This window comes from Gymnoscopelus microlampas, assembly GCF_963454915.1.
Source record: "Gymnoscopelus microlampas genome assembly, chromosome: 11".
In the NCBI taxonomy this organism is placed as follows: domain Eukaryota; kingdom Metazoa; phylum Chordata; class Actinopteri; order Myctophiformes; family Myctophidae; genus Gymnoscopelus; species Gymnoscopelus microlampas.
Window position 1 is genome coordinate 50113380 of NC_139948.1, and position 14816 is coordinate 50128195.

The 14816-nt window shown below is 42.1% G+C and overlaps 5 protein-coding genes across 5 annotated transcripts; all 5 read right to left on the bottom strand.

Annotated features, from left to right (window-relative positions):
- Positions 1 to 3605: 3605 nt before the first annotated feature.
- Positions 3606 to 4016, bottom strand: LOC311055123 (histone H3.2; the record flags this gene model as incomplete). The annotated part of the gene is made up of 1 exon (XM_084071225.1): positions 3606 to 4016. The coding sequence occupies one exon, from the start codon at positions 4014 to 4016 to the stop codon at positions 3606 to 3608; it is 411 nt and encodes a 136-aa protein (XP_083927351.1).
- A 1082-nt stretch (positions 4017 to 5098) lies between these two features.
- Positions 5099 to 5482, bottom strand: LOC311055134 (histone H2A-like; the record flags this gene model as incomplete). The annotated part of the gene is made up of 1 exon (XM_084071236.1): positions 5099 to 5482. One exon carries the CDS (start codon positions 5480 to 5482, stop codon positions 5099 to 5101), a length of 384 nt encoding a protein of 127 aa, XP_083927362.1.
- A 1208-nt stretch (positions 5483 to 6690) lies between these two features.
- On the bottom strand, positions 6691 to 7302 carry LOC311055110 (histone H1-like; the record flags this gene model as incomplete). The annotated part of the gene is made up of 1 exon (XM_084071211.1): positions 6691 to 7302. The coding sequence occupies one exon, from the start codon at positions 7300 to 7302 to the stop codon at positions 6691 to 6693; it is 612 nt and encodes a 203-aa protein (XP_083927337.1).
- A 1815-nt stretch (positions 7303 to 9117) lies between these two features.
- Positions 9118 to 9492, bottom strand: LOC311055141 (histone H2B 1.2-like; the record flags this gene model as incomplete). The annotated part of the gene is made up of 1 exon (XM_084071243.1): positions 9118 to 9492. The coding sequence occupies one exon, from the start codon at positions 9490 to 9492 to the stop codon at positions 9118 to 9120; it is 375 nt and encodes a 124-aa protein (XP_083927369.1).
- A 4752-nt stretch (positions 9493 to 14244) lies between these two features.
- Positions 14245 to 14556, bottom strand: LOC311055152 (histone H4; the record flags this gene model as incomplete). The annotated part of the gene is made up of 1 exon (XM_084071254.1): positions 14245 to 14556. The coding sequence occupies one exon, from the start codon at positions 14554 to 14556 to the stop codon at positions 14245 to 14247; it is 312 nt and encodes a 103-aa protein (XP_083927380.1).
- Positions 14557 to 14816: the final 260 nt, after the last annotated feature.

Here is a 14816-nt window from a genome sequence, read left to right on the forward strand (position 1 = left end):
TATTATTAAGATAAGGAGTTAAGATAGGGAAGCCAATGTCCATTGGTCCAGCATTTTCTATATTGTGTGGTCTAGAGAATTACTTTATTTGACCGTGTGAGGTGCGACTATGACTATGACTTCTAAACATTTATTTATTGGACTACAACAGTTGAATGCCGAATAATTCACACACACATATCAGCACACTGTCATACTCCCTGAATTAAATTGGGATAAATTAAGTTCCCATACCGGGAGTCGAACCCGGGCCGCCTGGGTGAAAACCAGGAATCCTAACCGCTAGACCATATGGGACTACATGACTTCGTATAGCCTAATACACTAGATCTCCCAAAAAAATTACACACGGCTCCAAGTTTGTGTTTGAAATCAGATACCCCTCTCATCCCAGCTATGATGAACATGATCAAATGTACATTTTGATTGCTTTGTGCATAAAATGCAGTCAAGGCTTGACTGACAATAAGGGGCGATAGCTACTTGTGCCTGTCCTTTACATGTATTTATCTCTATCCAGACTATATACTGCCCCGATGTGTTTAAAACAGATTGCAAAAGCCCATAAATCAGCTGCACTACTCTAATCTACATCTTGTAAAACTATTGAATTCAGTTGATTCCAGTTTATCCTGTCTGGAACTGTGCTCGGACATGTTGGGGTTGTTGTTTTTCACCAGAAGGATTTTAATGAAACAAAGCAACCCAGCTAATATCATACAAATGTCCTTTATAAGTTTAAGCATGTTCTATGTGTGTGCCGGACGGCAACAGTCACAGACACCGTGTGTGTGTGTGTGTGTGTGTGTGTGTGTGTGTGTGTGTGTGTGTGTGCGTGTGCGTGTGCGTGTGCGTGTGCGTGTGCGTGTGCGTGTGCGTGTGCGTGTCATGGTGCAGCACTGCAGCCAAAGAGATCCACTGACAGCAGTGCATCTGAAGCAGTGTTCTCTAGCCACCATTGAGTCAGTAACTTGAGTAAGTGAACAATATAGATGCCCATGATCTATTTGGAAACACTGTTTACAATGCAGTACTCTTTCACTTGAAAAGGCAACAATATGGCATTTAGTTATTGTGTTAACTTAATGCTGCCCTCTCTCTCTCTCTCTCTCTCTCTCTCTCTGATCATATTATTCATGATTAGTAACATTAGCTATGAGTATTACGATTACATTTGAATAGTATTATTAATTTCATTGAGCTTAGACACAGGTAGGCCTACAGCATCATTATTCAATTGTATTCCTCAGTTGACTGCACTGCACCTATATTACCAGCAGATGTCACTCACGTTGCATTAAACTCTGCAGTTGAGGAATCAGAATAGATTAATCATGTTATCCATCAAAACACGTGTTCCCAGTATGTCTTTACTAATTGCAACCTAATGGCAATTCAATTTAAATACTGCTATTTGATAAGAGAAAGATGTATGGGCCAGGGGGTGGTGGATGTGCCCTAACAGGAGCTTACTGCCCTGGATTTTACAATAAATAGTAGAAAATATCTCTTTAAATAAGTAGATTGGTGGCTCTTAAAAGAGCCGTTTTGGACCTTTGTGGCGAGCTGTTGCCTGTGGGCTTCTCGTAAGCACCGGAAAAGCTCGTTCTTTTTATGCATCTCATCGGCTCTTGCACTTGGGTCTGGTCTGACTCCGACGGAGTCCTCTTGCTTGAGCCTGGTGTAGCTGAACTCGGACCTCCTTCTCGGGAATGCTGCTTGCAAGGGAGTGGAGCACGGCAGCCAGCAACAATCGCTCCTCCTTCTTGAGACTGCCGCCTCTACGCCTACGGTAGCAGAGCACCGCAAGCAGCGCCTTGCTTCTACGGTAGTGGAGCACGGCAAGCAGCACCCACAGTTTCAACAGAGCCAATACTATAAACCGCACCAAAACCTGCATGTCTCCAGTAGTCATGATGGTGGTGTAAATGCGTGCCACATAAGCGTAGATAGTCATGCCCCAGTACAGGACACTATTCTGGCTCGAGTCCTTGGACCTCCACAGGGCCACCAGCGGAACTAACGCAGTGGTCGCGCTGATGAGGGTGCACAGACTCATGGCCAGGTCTACCATCCACTTCTGCACAATGAGCAGTCGCCAGGCCCCAACAAACACCAAAGTGTAGATGAGACTCTGCCACAGGTTGTTGTTGTGATGGAGAATCGATAACACCATGATGACTTGTAGAGCAATGAGGACGGGATACTCCATGTATGTTGGAGGTGGATAGTCATAGTACATTTGGTATGTAAGATTAACAACCAAGACAGTTAGTTCTAGCAGCAGCGCGTTGGGATTCTCCCAAGTGGGTGATGCGTCCACTTTCTGCAGGCCGATGATCAGCCGCGGGAACGTCAGCATCACCACCCTTATGAACAGTGCGCTGAAGTTTGCGATGTGTAGCAACAAGTCTGAATCCATTGTCGTTAACAGAAGAGTCCTAAGACGCCAGTAATGTGTGTTCTGAGGACGTAAGGGAGGACAGGCAGACCGCTTTGCACTGGGCGGTGCAAAAAGCTGCAGCCCCGCCCCCTCTATAACACACAAACACACACGCACGCACACACACACGCATGCATGCACAGCACACACACACGCACGCGCGCGCGCACACACACACACACACACACACACACACACACACACACACACACACACACACACACACACACACACACACACACACACCTGCTTGCGTAAAGTGGGATTCATATAAAGTTATTTAGGCTATAATCAGCAACTTGTGGGTGATAATTATAAGTATCAAACATTATGTTAATGACGGTTTCAGTTTTAAAAAAGATAACACGTCCCAGTGCCTGTCACACTGTGTTGTTGGCCTGTTATCTCAAACATCGCGCGCGTGTACACAATTGCGTGGTCCCACAAAGATTACAGTTTTAGTTCTTAAATTCTTCTGGGTGATACATTGTGGTTTTCACTTGAATCTCCTTTGAGAAGGTATATATTGTTTTGGTATATTGTCTAACAATAGTGTAATAAGTGTGTTTCTTGAAAGAGGGACATTTCATATTGAAGTGTTTATTTCATTAGTATATATATATATATATATATATATATATATATATATATATATATATATATATATATATATATATATATATATATATATATATGGTGCAGCCAAAGAGATCCACAACAGTGCATTTGTTCTCTATCCATCAATAAGTCAGTAAATGAACGATAAACAATATAGATGCCCATAATCTATTTAGAAACACTGTTTACAATGCAGTACTCGCATGCATGTAATTAACTTAGCCCTGCACACACGCTCTCTCTCACACACACACACATATTCCTCCCGTTTCACCAGCAGATGTCAATCACGTTGCATATTACTTTTGAAAAACAGTATGACAGCGAAAGCTTAGTGTTTTGTTTTCATATGCAGACGTACTGCATGTCCAGTAAACAGATTTTATGTATTTAAGAATTCGGTTAGACAATTGTTTTAGTAGTGCATATTACTGCCTTATATTTAAATGATATATCTCTACATTGCACTGGAACAGAGCCCTTTGAAGAAGTAAGTGGGTGGCTCTTAAAAGAGCCGTTGGGTTTGTGACAGTGACAGAAGAGTTTAAGCACGTTCTCCGCGGATACGACGGGCCAGCTGGATGTCTTTGGGCATGATGGTCACCCTCTTGGCGTGGATGGCGCACAGATTGGTGTCTTCAAACAGACCGACCAGATAAGCCTCGGCCGACTCCTGGAGAGCCATGACGGCGGAGCTCTGGAAGCGCAGGTCGGTCTTGAAGTCCTGGGCGATCTCCCTCACCAGGCGCTGGAAGGGCAGCTTACGGATCAGCAGCTCTGTAGATTTCTGGTAACGACGGATCTCCCTCAGAGCCACAGTACCAGGCCTGTAACGGTGAGGCTTCTTCACTCCACCGGTTGCCGGCGCGCTTTTACGCGCTGCCTTGGTGGCGAGCTGCTTCCTGGGGGCTTTGCCGCCGGTGGACTTACGAGCGGTCTGCTTGGTTCTTGCCATGGCTTCTCTGAGTGAAGTAAAGAACAGTAATGCAGGAACAGAGCAAACTGCAGCATTTTATGAGCGCTTCTGAGACGCCGTCGTTCTCTGATTGGTCAGCGGTCAGGAACCTCCTTATTTGGGGAGGTACCATATACGTCACTGGTATCGATTGGAGGAGGGGATGTCTTACAAACTTCATACTGAACTATGAAACGGTCGTAATGACTTGCAGGCATTTAATGTCCTTTACATATTTATAGTTGGAGCCACATTGCATGGATTACATCAGTGCCTATTATTCACTGCCTAAATGCAAGGCAGTCCTCAATCCACAATTATTTGTAAAAGCAGTCATTGTCCGTATTGGAAGTTGACACTTGTTTGACAACATTAATATGTTGTGAATCGGATGAGTGTTACATTTTGATTTAATGAAGACAATATATGCCTACTTATAATTCGTATACACCATAATCCTTGTGTTTTGTCACTCACTCAAGTAGAAATATTTATTTCTTTGCCCCATGTCATAAAACACACAGCAATGTATTTTCACTTTGCTGGAAACTAGTAATAATATCAGTGGTGGAAGTACTCACTTATTTCACTTAGGCCTAAGTAAAATAATCAATACAAAAATGTAAAAAAGACTATATTATAAGTAAACGACGTGTGTTCAAAATGTTACTTGAGTAAATGTACAGAAGTATTGCTATCAAAATATACTTAAAGTACCAAAAGTAAAGTTACTATAATGATTGAAAATAGCAGATCTAGAATGACCTTGTATATCTGCTTTTTTTGGCCCATGTGTAAAATAGGGCTAATGTGGCTAATGTAGGTTTTATAATACAATCTGCAAATTAACTGGTTTTCAAATAGTCGTGGAGTACAAGTAGAATATGAGCCTGTTATAAGTAGAGTAGAAGTAATGTATTTAAAATACTCCGTTTACACTACTGCATAACATTATGCCGAGTTGTTTTTTATAAACTGAGTACACATTCTATATAGAATGGAATAGAATTCATCTTTGTATTGAATGAGTGGGTGGCTCTTAAAAGAGCCTTTGTGGGGATCGATAAACGAGTGAGGCAGATTTATTTCTTGGCGGCTTTCTCGGTCTTCTTGGGGAGCAGAACAGCCTGGATGTTGGGCAGCACACCGCCCTGAGCGATGGTCACTCCACCCAGCAGCCTGTTGAGCTCTTCGTCGTTGCGGACGGCCAGCTGGAGATGACGGGGGATGATGCGAGACTTCTTGTTGTCACGGGCAGCGTTTCCAGCCAGCTCCAGGATCTCAGCGGTCAGGTACTCGAGAACAGCCGCCAGATAGACCGGGGCGCCGGCACCGACACGCTGGGCATAGTTGCCTTTACGCAGCAGCCTGTGTACACGACCCACGGGGAACTGGAGCCCGGCACGGGATGAGCGGGTCTTAGCCTTAGCCCTGGATTTTCCACCGGTTTTGCCTCTTCCTGACATGGTTGGGTTTTATCCTTGAGATGTAGAGAGAGAAAATATGACTGAGGAGAGGAATACAGGACTATTTATATCTTCAAGTGGGCGGGGTTAAGTTTGTAAATGCTCCCCACCAATCAGAACCAGTCACGTACGATTCCTCCTCAAAGGAGGTTCCTGACCAATCAGAGAATGACGCCGTCTCTCAGTCAATGTCCAGTTTAGACACTCTTCATCCTAATGTGTGATTTACATTTTACAAAGTGTACAATCAAGAGACGACATAGTAAATGGTCGCATGAATAAAGGACAATGAACTTTAAACCTTAAAACATCTGTATAATAGTGCTACTAAAATAACATTGTCAGTATTAGTGGTCAAGCTAAATAAAAGGTACAACTAACCAACATGTACAGGCTGCTGTGAATAGGATCCATTGTAATGATGAACACATTTTAAAAGATATTACTCGGACTTTAGAGTGGCGTGTGACAATATTACATTGTTAATACAATTGTTATAATTAATGTGTTATTAAGTTAAGTAATATAATCCAAAGTAAAACGAACTGTTTGTTGAACATAATGCAGTTTCTGTGTGATGTATCAGTATGTAGATATGCCATGGCTGTTAGATGTGATTAAAACATAACATAAAATGAGTGAATTCATGTTGAATATGCATATTTATATTCTCTCCTAATATCTATTCCCACACTATATGTTGTATATTAATCATATTTTCACATGTATCACTTAATGTTCTCTCTTGCATCATGCACCTATATTTGATCATTATGATTATATGTTCGCATGTAATATTCATACCAAGAAATATCAGTGTTTGTAAAATTACCACATTTAATTTGTACACAATCACCCTGATTGCATGGGCAGCCTTATCTGTATCTAAAACTCAGACCCAACGCCTACCGATGTACAGGCTTTAGCGCTCATGGCATCTTTTGGGGCCATGGGTCACTTGCATATACCTTGTGCTTATTTTTCTCGCAAAACCGAGCAACATTGACCATTAGTTCTCAGTGAGAACTTCTCACCGCTAACAATCACATAAGTCCACCCTCTCCTCTTTACTCAGTTGAATAAAAAAAAAGAGATAACTAATAATAAATGTCAGCGCCAAGATAAACAATAGAAGGAACTCTTTAAATAAAGTTGTGGGTGGCTCTTAAAAGAACCTTTGTGGGGTAAACAGGTTGCTGTGTGAATGTTTACTTCTTCTTAGCGGCTGTCTTCTTGGGTTTCACTGCCTTGGGCTTTGCTGCTTTCTTTGCTGGTGCTTTCTTAGCGGCAGCGGGTTTCTTCACCTTCTTGGGGCTCTTGGCCGCCTTCTTGGGGCTCTTGGCTGCTGGTTTCTTTACAGCTGCAGGCTTCTTTGCCTTCTTGGGAGATTTCTTAGCGGCTGCGGGTTTCTTAGCTGCTGCCTTCTTGGGGGATTTCTTTGCCACGGCGGGTTTCTTGGCTGCCGGTTTCTTGGGTTTGACTGCCTTCTTAACGGGTTTCTTTACCTTCTCCTCAGCCTTCTTGTTGAGCTTGAAGGATCCAGACGCCCCGGTACCCTTGGTCTGGAGCAGGGTGCCCTTTGCCACCAGGCTCTTCACGGCAATCTTGACGCGGCTGTTCTTCTTCTCCACGTCGTAGCCACCGGCGGCCAGAGCCTTCTTGAGGGCGGCCAGAGACACACCGCTCCTCTCCTTGGAGGCGCTCACAGCCTTGACGATGAGCTCCTGGACGCTGGGACCGACCTTCACTGGCTTGGCCGCGGCCTTCTTCTTGGCTACTTTAGCCGGGGAGGCAGCTGGGGCTGGAGCGACTTCTGCCATTGTCTTCTGGTTGGTGTTTCAGATGCACTGAACAAAAGTCTGAGTAGAGACTGATAGAATAGAGGAGGAGGTTAAAGGATGTGTGAGAACCATGTAGACTCAACCCACTGGGTCAGTGCTCTGTGTGCTGCAGAATACTGAGACACTTGTGTTTTCTCCACAACTAAAACCAAATAAAATACAGACGTAGAAATGGATTTAAGTCAAAACAACAAATGGAGCAGATAGCAGACAAGTTTCACTTCATAATCAAACCATGTGGAGCGCTGAGGACTCCTGCGTTTTGTTTGGAGACGTTAAAAACCTCACATATACACCATTACAAGGAGAGTAGTTTGCCAGCTTTCCTCTGTCATTTGTCGTTTAAAATAGTTTAAACATAGAATATCCAATTCCCTATTTGCTGCAGATCAAGCTGAGATGTCTGACTTTGGAACAACACTTAAACAGATCCTCTTTGGCAAAGCGTTTTGTTTTAAATGTAAAACTTTCCAGTGTCTGCAAACACAGTCCTGCCCTGTGGCATGGTGACTTATGAGAGGATGGCCAGTTGAGAGCAAGCTCCACTTTTCCAATGGTGCCATTTACAAAACATATGGCATATTACATAATTATTACTTGACATCATCTAAAATGTATAAACACAGCACACCATTTATTTACAAGCAATTTACATAGCACATTTATACCCAGATTGCTTCATAATTTATTATAATAGGCAATATGGGTATACAATATATCTTCTTTAATTTTATCAAAAGGAATACGGTAGCCTAGGAGCACAGCAAAGGAAAAGAAACACCACATGTGTTTCAGTTAAATGTGTTAATGTACATTAGCTGGCCACCACTGACACCTAAATGAATTATGGCAAATAATGCCATGACCAGTGTTCAGCTGTCACGCTCATGCTTATGAGGTCTGATCACTCGCTATATGCGTAAGACTACACAATGTATGTATAAGTATATACTATATATAGGCCTACTCATTAATAGATGACCCTACTTAGTTAAAGTGCTCACAATCACCCATTGCATGGACAGATCTAAACATCACATCATCATTTATAAATGCTAAGTTTATTTTAGAGTGTTTACATGGAACACAGATTGTAATCCATTGTAGGTGTTTTTTGTTGCACTGTGTACTTTTTAAAGGTGTAAATGTAAGGTCCATTCTGCCATCTTATGGTAAATATAGTTGTGTGTAAGCGTCATATGGTTCATGAAAGGCGCTAAATAAATTCAAGCTATCGTTATAGCGAGTCCAGCGATTTTCCACTAGATAGAAATACTCTTGGTGTCCACTACATTGTTTTAAGTCAAGCCTAGTTACATCAAAGGTCTATTTTGAATCAAGGACAATCAGCAGAAACTACTCCAGTCAAAATCAAGACAATCAATGGGACACTAGAATATGCAAAAGAACTCTCATGGGGGGTAAAGTAGGCTATTCAAATTCTATTATAGTACAAGAAGCCTATGCTATGTTTTAACAGTAGGCTACCTACAATCCATTACATCTCCATAATGTTACTGTTACAGTGTACTGTTTATCTAGGCTTTCTCTATCTTAACATTGACCATTTAAGTATTTCTATTGTAATATTACATACATAGGATAATCCATTTTTTAAAGGCAATACATGTAGTGCAAGAAACGCTTTTGTCAGTTTAAACAAAGGGAGGGGGGTACTTGACAGTCAAGTATCATATTTCTGATGAATAGCCCAGATGCAATATGGATATGCCCTTTCTTGATAATATGGGTGGTCCTTAAAAGGACCGTTGTGTTTAGAGTGGACTGGGTAGATTACTTGGCGCTGGTGTACTTGGTCACCGCCTTGGTGCCCTCAGACACGGCGTGCTTGGCCAGCTCACCGGGGAGCAGCAGGCGGACGGCGGTCTGAATCTCCCTGGACGCGATAGTGCGGCGCTTGTTGTAGTTAGCCAGTTTGGAGGCTTCACCGGCGATGCGCTCAAAGATGTCGTTGACAAAAGAGTTCATGATGCCCATGGCCTTGGAGGAGATACCGGTGTCAGGGTGGACCTGCTTCATCACCTTGTAGATGTAAATGGCGTAGCTCTCCTTCCTGGACTTTCTGCGCTTCTTTCCGCCCTTGGTGGTGGTTTTTGTGACGGCTTTCTTGGAGCCCTTCTTGGGCGCTGGCTTGGCGGTTTCAGGCATGGTTCTTTCTTTGTAGGTTGAAATAAAGAAGTGTGTTCAAACTGATGTCGCACCAGTATTTATACCATGCCAATGCAAATGAGGTGTGCTACTCCCAGCACATGATTGGTTGGTGCCACTGCTTACGTAGCCTCGGAAACCCAGCCTTTTTTTTTTGTTTACTGCTTACGTGACCCACAGAGGGAGGTGTCTTACACTGTCTCTGTTTCTGCATGTTTTCCCGCCTACTAGGGATAAAGTATAATAAACATTTAGGGTAAATCTATATTTAAATTGGAATTAATAGCTCTGTTCCACGCTCCAATTTCAATCCAGTTTTAACATACTTTTCTATCGATACATAATTTACACAGTATAATCGAGTCAATCCACTAACTGCAGACTATTGCTTGCTACTAATCCGAGATGATACTTCTTTCTGATGTAAATTAAGTAGATGGTTTTACACATTCCCATATGGTCTAGCGGTTAGGATTCCTAGTTTTCACCCAGGCTGCCTCGGTTCGACTCCCACTATGGGAACTTGTTCCAAACTGAATCAGGGAGCATGACATGGTGCTGGCAAGTGAATGTGAATTTCATCTGCGTTCAAAAAATAAGTATAATAGCACGGTCAAATAAACTCTCTGCACTAGAAAATATAGAAAATGCTGGACCAGTGGACATGGTTTCCCCTATCTTAATCTTGACAAGCTTTCCTAAAGCTTCTTATAACAATTAAATGTCTTGTTAAAACAATCTGTTATAAAACATTAAGTGGCATGTTACATCATGGCCACTGCAGTGTACTTTTCCTTACTTCAACCCTGTCCCCCACTGGCGATTCTTTGAATAGCAATACATATAAATGAACACAGACAGGTTATCTTGGCTGTTTTTAAGCGTCTGTATCACTCACCCAATTATAACTAACCCTAACGGTTGGAATAATGTTATGTCAGAATTATGAGCAGACCCCTACAACATGCCTGTATGGCATTTCATCCAATTTACAATTAGCATTTACTGACCATGGATCATTTATACTTGTCAAACTGCAACCAACCCCAAATAAGTATAACCTTAAGTTGCCAATGTTACGGGTCCCAGACTGAGTCGGGTACCACAGTAACAAGATTGAATTTTGTTCAATGTCTCACTGGTCTCTGAAAAACACAGTAAACACAGGCACAGGAATGAGACATGAACCGTTCACTTGTGTTCCTAATTTTCCTCTCAATTTATTCACAATCATACAATAAAGCATCACAATATATCACAATAAATCAATCAATCAACATTTCCCAAAACTGCAATAATGTCTCTTTTTTTAGCAATGTCCATAGCACCTTCAAGGTGAGCATGTGTGTGTGTACAATTATTCCCTTCCAGGTGTGTGTGTGTGTGTGTGTGTGTGTGTGTGTGTGTGTGTGTGTTCAGGTAGGTATGGCATGTATGTGTGTGGGTGAATGTGTTGTATATGTGTTGGTGTTTTACAGGTGAGTATCTGTATATCTGTTGTGTGTATGAGCTGCTGTCCCTTAAAATACATTTGCATATTTCCACTTTCAACATTTACAATATAACCATTTGGATTCAATACTCCCATTAAACCTCATAGTCATCAGATCACAATGAAATACATTCAAAGGCCATATTTCAGCATTTGTACTGGTAGTGTAGCACATTAAGTCAATATTCCATCAGAATCTTTCACTTGGTGATACAAGCACCAAAATTGGCACAAATGATGTCCAGGATGTACTATCTAAGAAAAGTACGAGATCCAGCTGACAATCCAAGATGGCCGCCAGTTTTCAAGATGGCCGCCTCATCAAATGCAAAATAAATGTTTTTTGAAGTAAAACTTGAATGAACACAAATGTATTAATGATCCAAACATCAAAATGAATGTATTCTGACTGGAAGAACTCAATAGTGTCAATTGAATTCCAATATGGCCGCCAGTTTTCAAGATGGCGGTTATTACGTGACTCAAAATGAGCATTTTCGGAAGCTGTCTGATCACAGATATTGCATTAAGTTGAAGGGAAACATCCATGATCATTCATTGAAATGCTGTGGTCAAGCTCTATTGGTTTGTCATTTTTTATAAGAGTGATGTCAAAGCACAACCCGGGCACACTGGTGACATCACTGCTGTGAGACTCAGCATGGGGTTCAGTGTCGGCTTGTAGTGTACTAGCTGTAGGTGTAGTTTACTAACTGTTGTAGTGGTGTACTCATTGTAGTTTGTACTGTAGTATACGTTAATGTCCCAAATGCTAATAAGCCCCTGTATATATCTCAACTACAAGTTTAGTTTGTTGTAGTATTGTAGTTAGATTGCCGCACCTGAATTGAAAGGATGTGCCAGCGCGGGGGTTACATGGCGGCTTTCCGACATGTCGCCTTTCCGACGTTAACGAACCCTATACCTAAACCTCACCCTAACCCTAACCGCACGCGGAAGCCACTAGTCGGAGTGGCGAGATGTCGGCGTGGAAGACGGTTACCCAGCGCGGGAGACAAACAAACTCATCAGCCTTGAAGGCTTAAGTCCTTGCAACCACGAAGAAGCTGACTCCAGCATCTTCACACATGCTCTCCATGCAGCCAAGCAACAAATGAAGTCTGTGTTGATTGAGGCATGCAACACAGATATTCTTGTTGTTGCAGTCAGTGCAGGCTTAGAAATTATGTGGGTATAATTTGGCCAGGGTCAGTCCATTAGGTGATTGCCAATTCATGATATGGTAGTAATTGTTGGCCCAGAGAAATCCAGTGGCATGCTGTCCTTCCACGCCAGTGGAAAGACAGTTGTGTCAGCTTTTCATGGTAAAGGCAAGAAAACTGCATGTCAGGCAACAGTGTGCAAAATGCAAACTGAAAGCCCTGCCAACTGTGGCTGGCAAAAAGATGGAGAGGTCTGGACAATCCCTCCACCTATTGTTCAGACTTGTGAGCAGTTGACAAAATGTGTCTAAAAGACTGAATCCCGAGGACGATGCAAATGCTACCACTTCATGCTTAAGTGTACACAGTTGTGTGTCTGCAAATGTGAGGACTAAAAGAAGAACCAAACTGTTACGGTTTGGTTCCATATGACCAAAGTGCAGTCCAGTCCAGTCCAGTCCAGCATAATACAGTACAGTCCAGTACAGTACTACAGTCCAATACAGTACAGTCCAGTATAATACAGTCCAGTCCAGTCCAGTAAAGCACAGTACAGTGCCGTACAGTGCAGTACAGTATAATACAGTGCCGTACAGTGCCTACAGTGCCGTACAGTACAGCACAGCACAGTACAGTATAGTACAGCACAGCACAGCACAGCACAGCACAGCACAGCACAGCACAGCACAGCACAGCATTTGTATCATCATAATATCCAATAATTAAAATTTTGTAAATGCAGAATTGGATTTCACATACTCAAAAACATATATTTGGATGTATAGACCATCAAAATAGGATTATTCAATCAAAATATAGTTCAACCACCATTTAAAACCACTTCGAATGGCGGCCATCTTGAAAAATGGCGGCCATATTGTTTTTTCAAGTGGATCTCGTACTTTTCTGAGAGAGTAGGTTCTGAAGCACTTGTGTGCCAAATTTGGTGCTTGTATCACCAAGTGAAAGATCGTTTCAGCAATGTGCTCCACTATGGTCCCATATAGCTACTGTCTTAGTGCAATAGATTCAACATTAGCTTGCATCTGATATAAAATCAAGGATCAGTATCTATTCAACAAAAGCCACATTCTTTAGCTTGAAGGTATTTTTTAGTAGTTGACTGTCTTTTCAAAACATGACACATCATCACATAGGGAATATCAATTAACTGTAGATAATAATAATGGAAAAGATGAGCATTTTCCAATACACCCAAAACACAATAACCTCAATAAATGCACTTTTGCAATAAAGCCATTAATCAATAATAATGGTAAGGTATCCAAAATACTTCGAAAATATAAAGAGTTATTAGTAGAAAAATATTATAAATGCAAAATATCTGTTCAGCACCTCAGCTCCAGGTAATGAAATAAAACAAAGTTAGCTGTAGATAATTCTTAGAAAACCCTTCCCCAATCATGTATCTGTCAAGTGTTCAGGTAGCAAGCATTGGAAATGTCGTGGATAAATGTAAACAAACATGTTACTGTGTTCAGTACACGAGGCAAACGCCATCTTCAATGGGATAACAGAGGGAGGCGCCATTATGCACTCAATCAGCGTGTCAATTTGCGGACTTTTTACCGTTTCTTAAACTCTACATTAAACACTCAAATCAGTCATTAAAACCCATCACATAAACATTAAACCTTAGGAGTTTAGTTAATATGGTTTTCACAGTGTACTGACCTGAAAAACAGTATAAACAGGCACACAGGAATGAGACATGAACCGTTCACTTGCGTTCCGAATTTTCCTCTGAAGGAAAAAGGTGAGGCACCCAGTCCTTAAAGGGGATCCTTAGGCAACACCTGCTACACACAAAGGTTCCGCTTCTCATCCCAAGTGACCTACAATGAATTACTACTGATATTATTTTGGTTGGTGACAATAGGAATAATACAAATAAAAGTACTGGACAATACTTAATAATAAAGTGCATACACATTTTCCAAAAAAAAAAAGTTACTTCACAAGTTGCTTCACAATTGTGAGGGTATCACACCAACAAAAATGGAATAAACTCTGTAAAGAAAGTGTGGGCGGCTCTTAAAAGAGCCTTTGGGTTGTTGGTAGATTACATCATCGTTATTAACCTCCGAAGCCGTACAGAGTGCGTCCCTGTCTCTTCAGAGCATAGACAACATCCATGGCGGTCACGGTCTTCCTCTTGGCGTGCTCGGTGTAGGTGACGGCGTCACGGATCACGTTCTCCAAGAAAACCTTGAGGACACCGCGAGTCTCCTCGTAGATCAGACCGGAGATACGCTTCACGCCGCCACGGCGAGCCAGTCGGCGGATGGCGGGTTTTGTGATACCCTGGATGTTATCGCGAAGCACTTTGCGATGGCGTTTAGCGCCTCCTTTTCCAAGACCTTTCCCTCCCTTTCCTCTGCCTGACATTTTGCTGATACTGCAGAATTTGAAGTGTTCATGAGCAGAAGCCATGCCTTCTTATTTGTGTTCTGAGGACGTCTAGGAAGACAGGCAGCACTGGGCGTTGCCTAAAAAGCTGCAGCCCCCCCACCCCCTTTATTATGTGTTCTGCATGACAATAACCTCAAAACAGAGACTTGGTGGAGGCAATTAACTATTAAAAAATCTCTCTATTTATACTGCTATTTTAAAACAATGGTGAAATGGAATCCACGTTGACTGTGTAC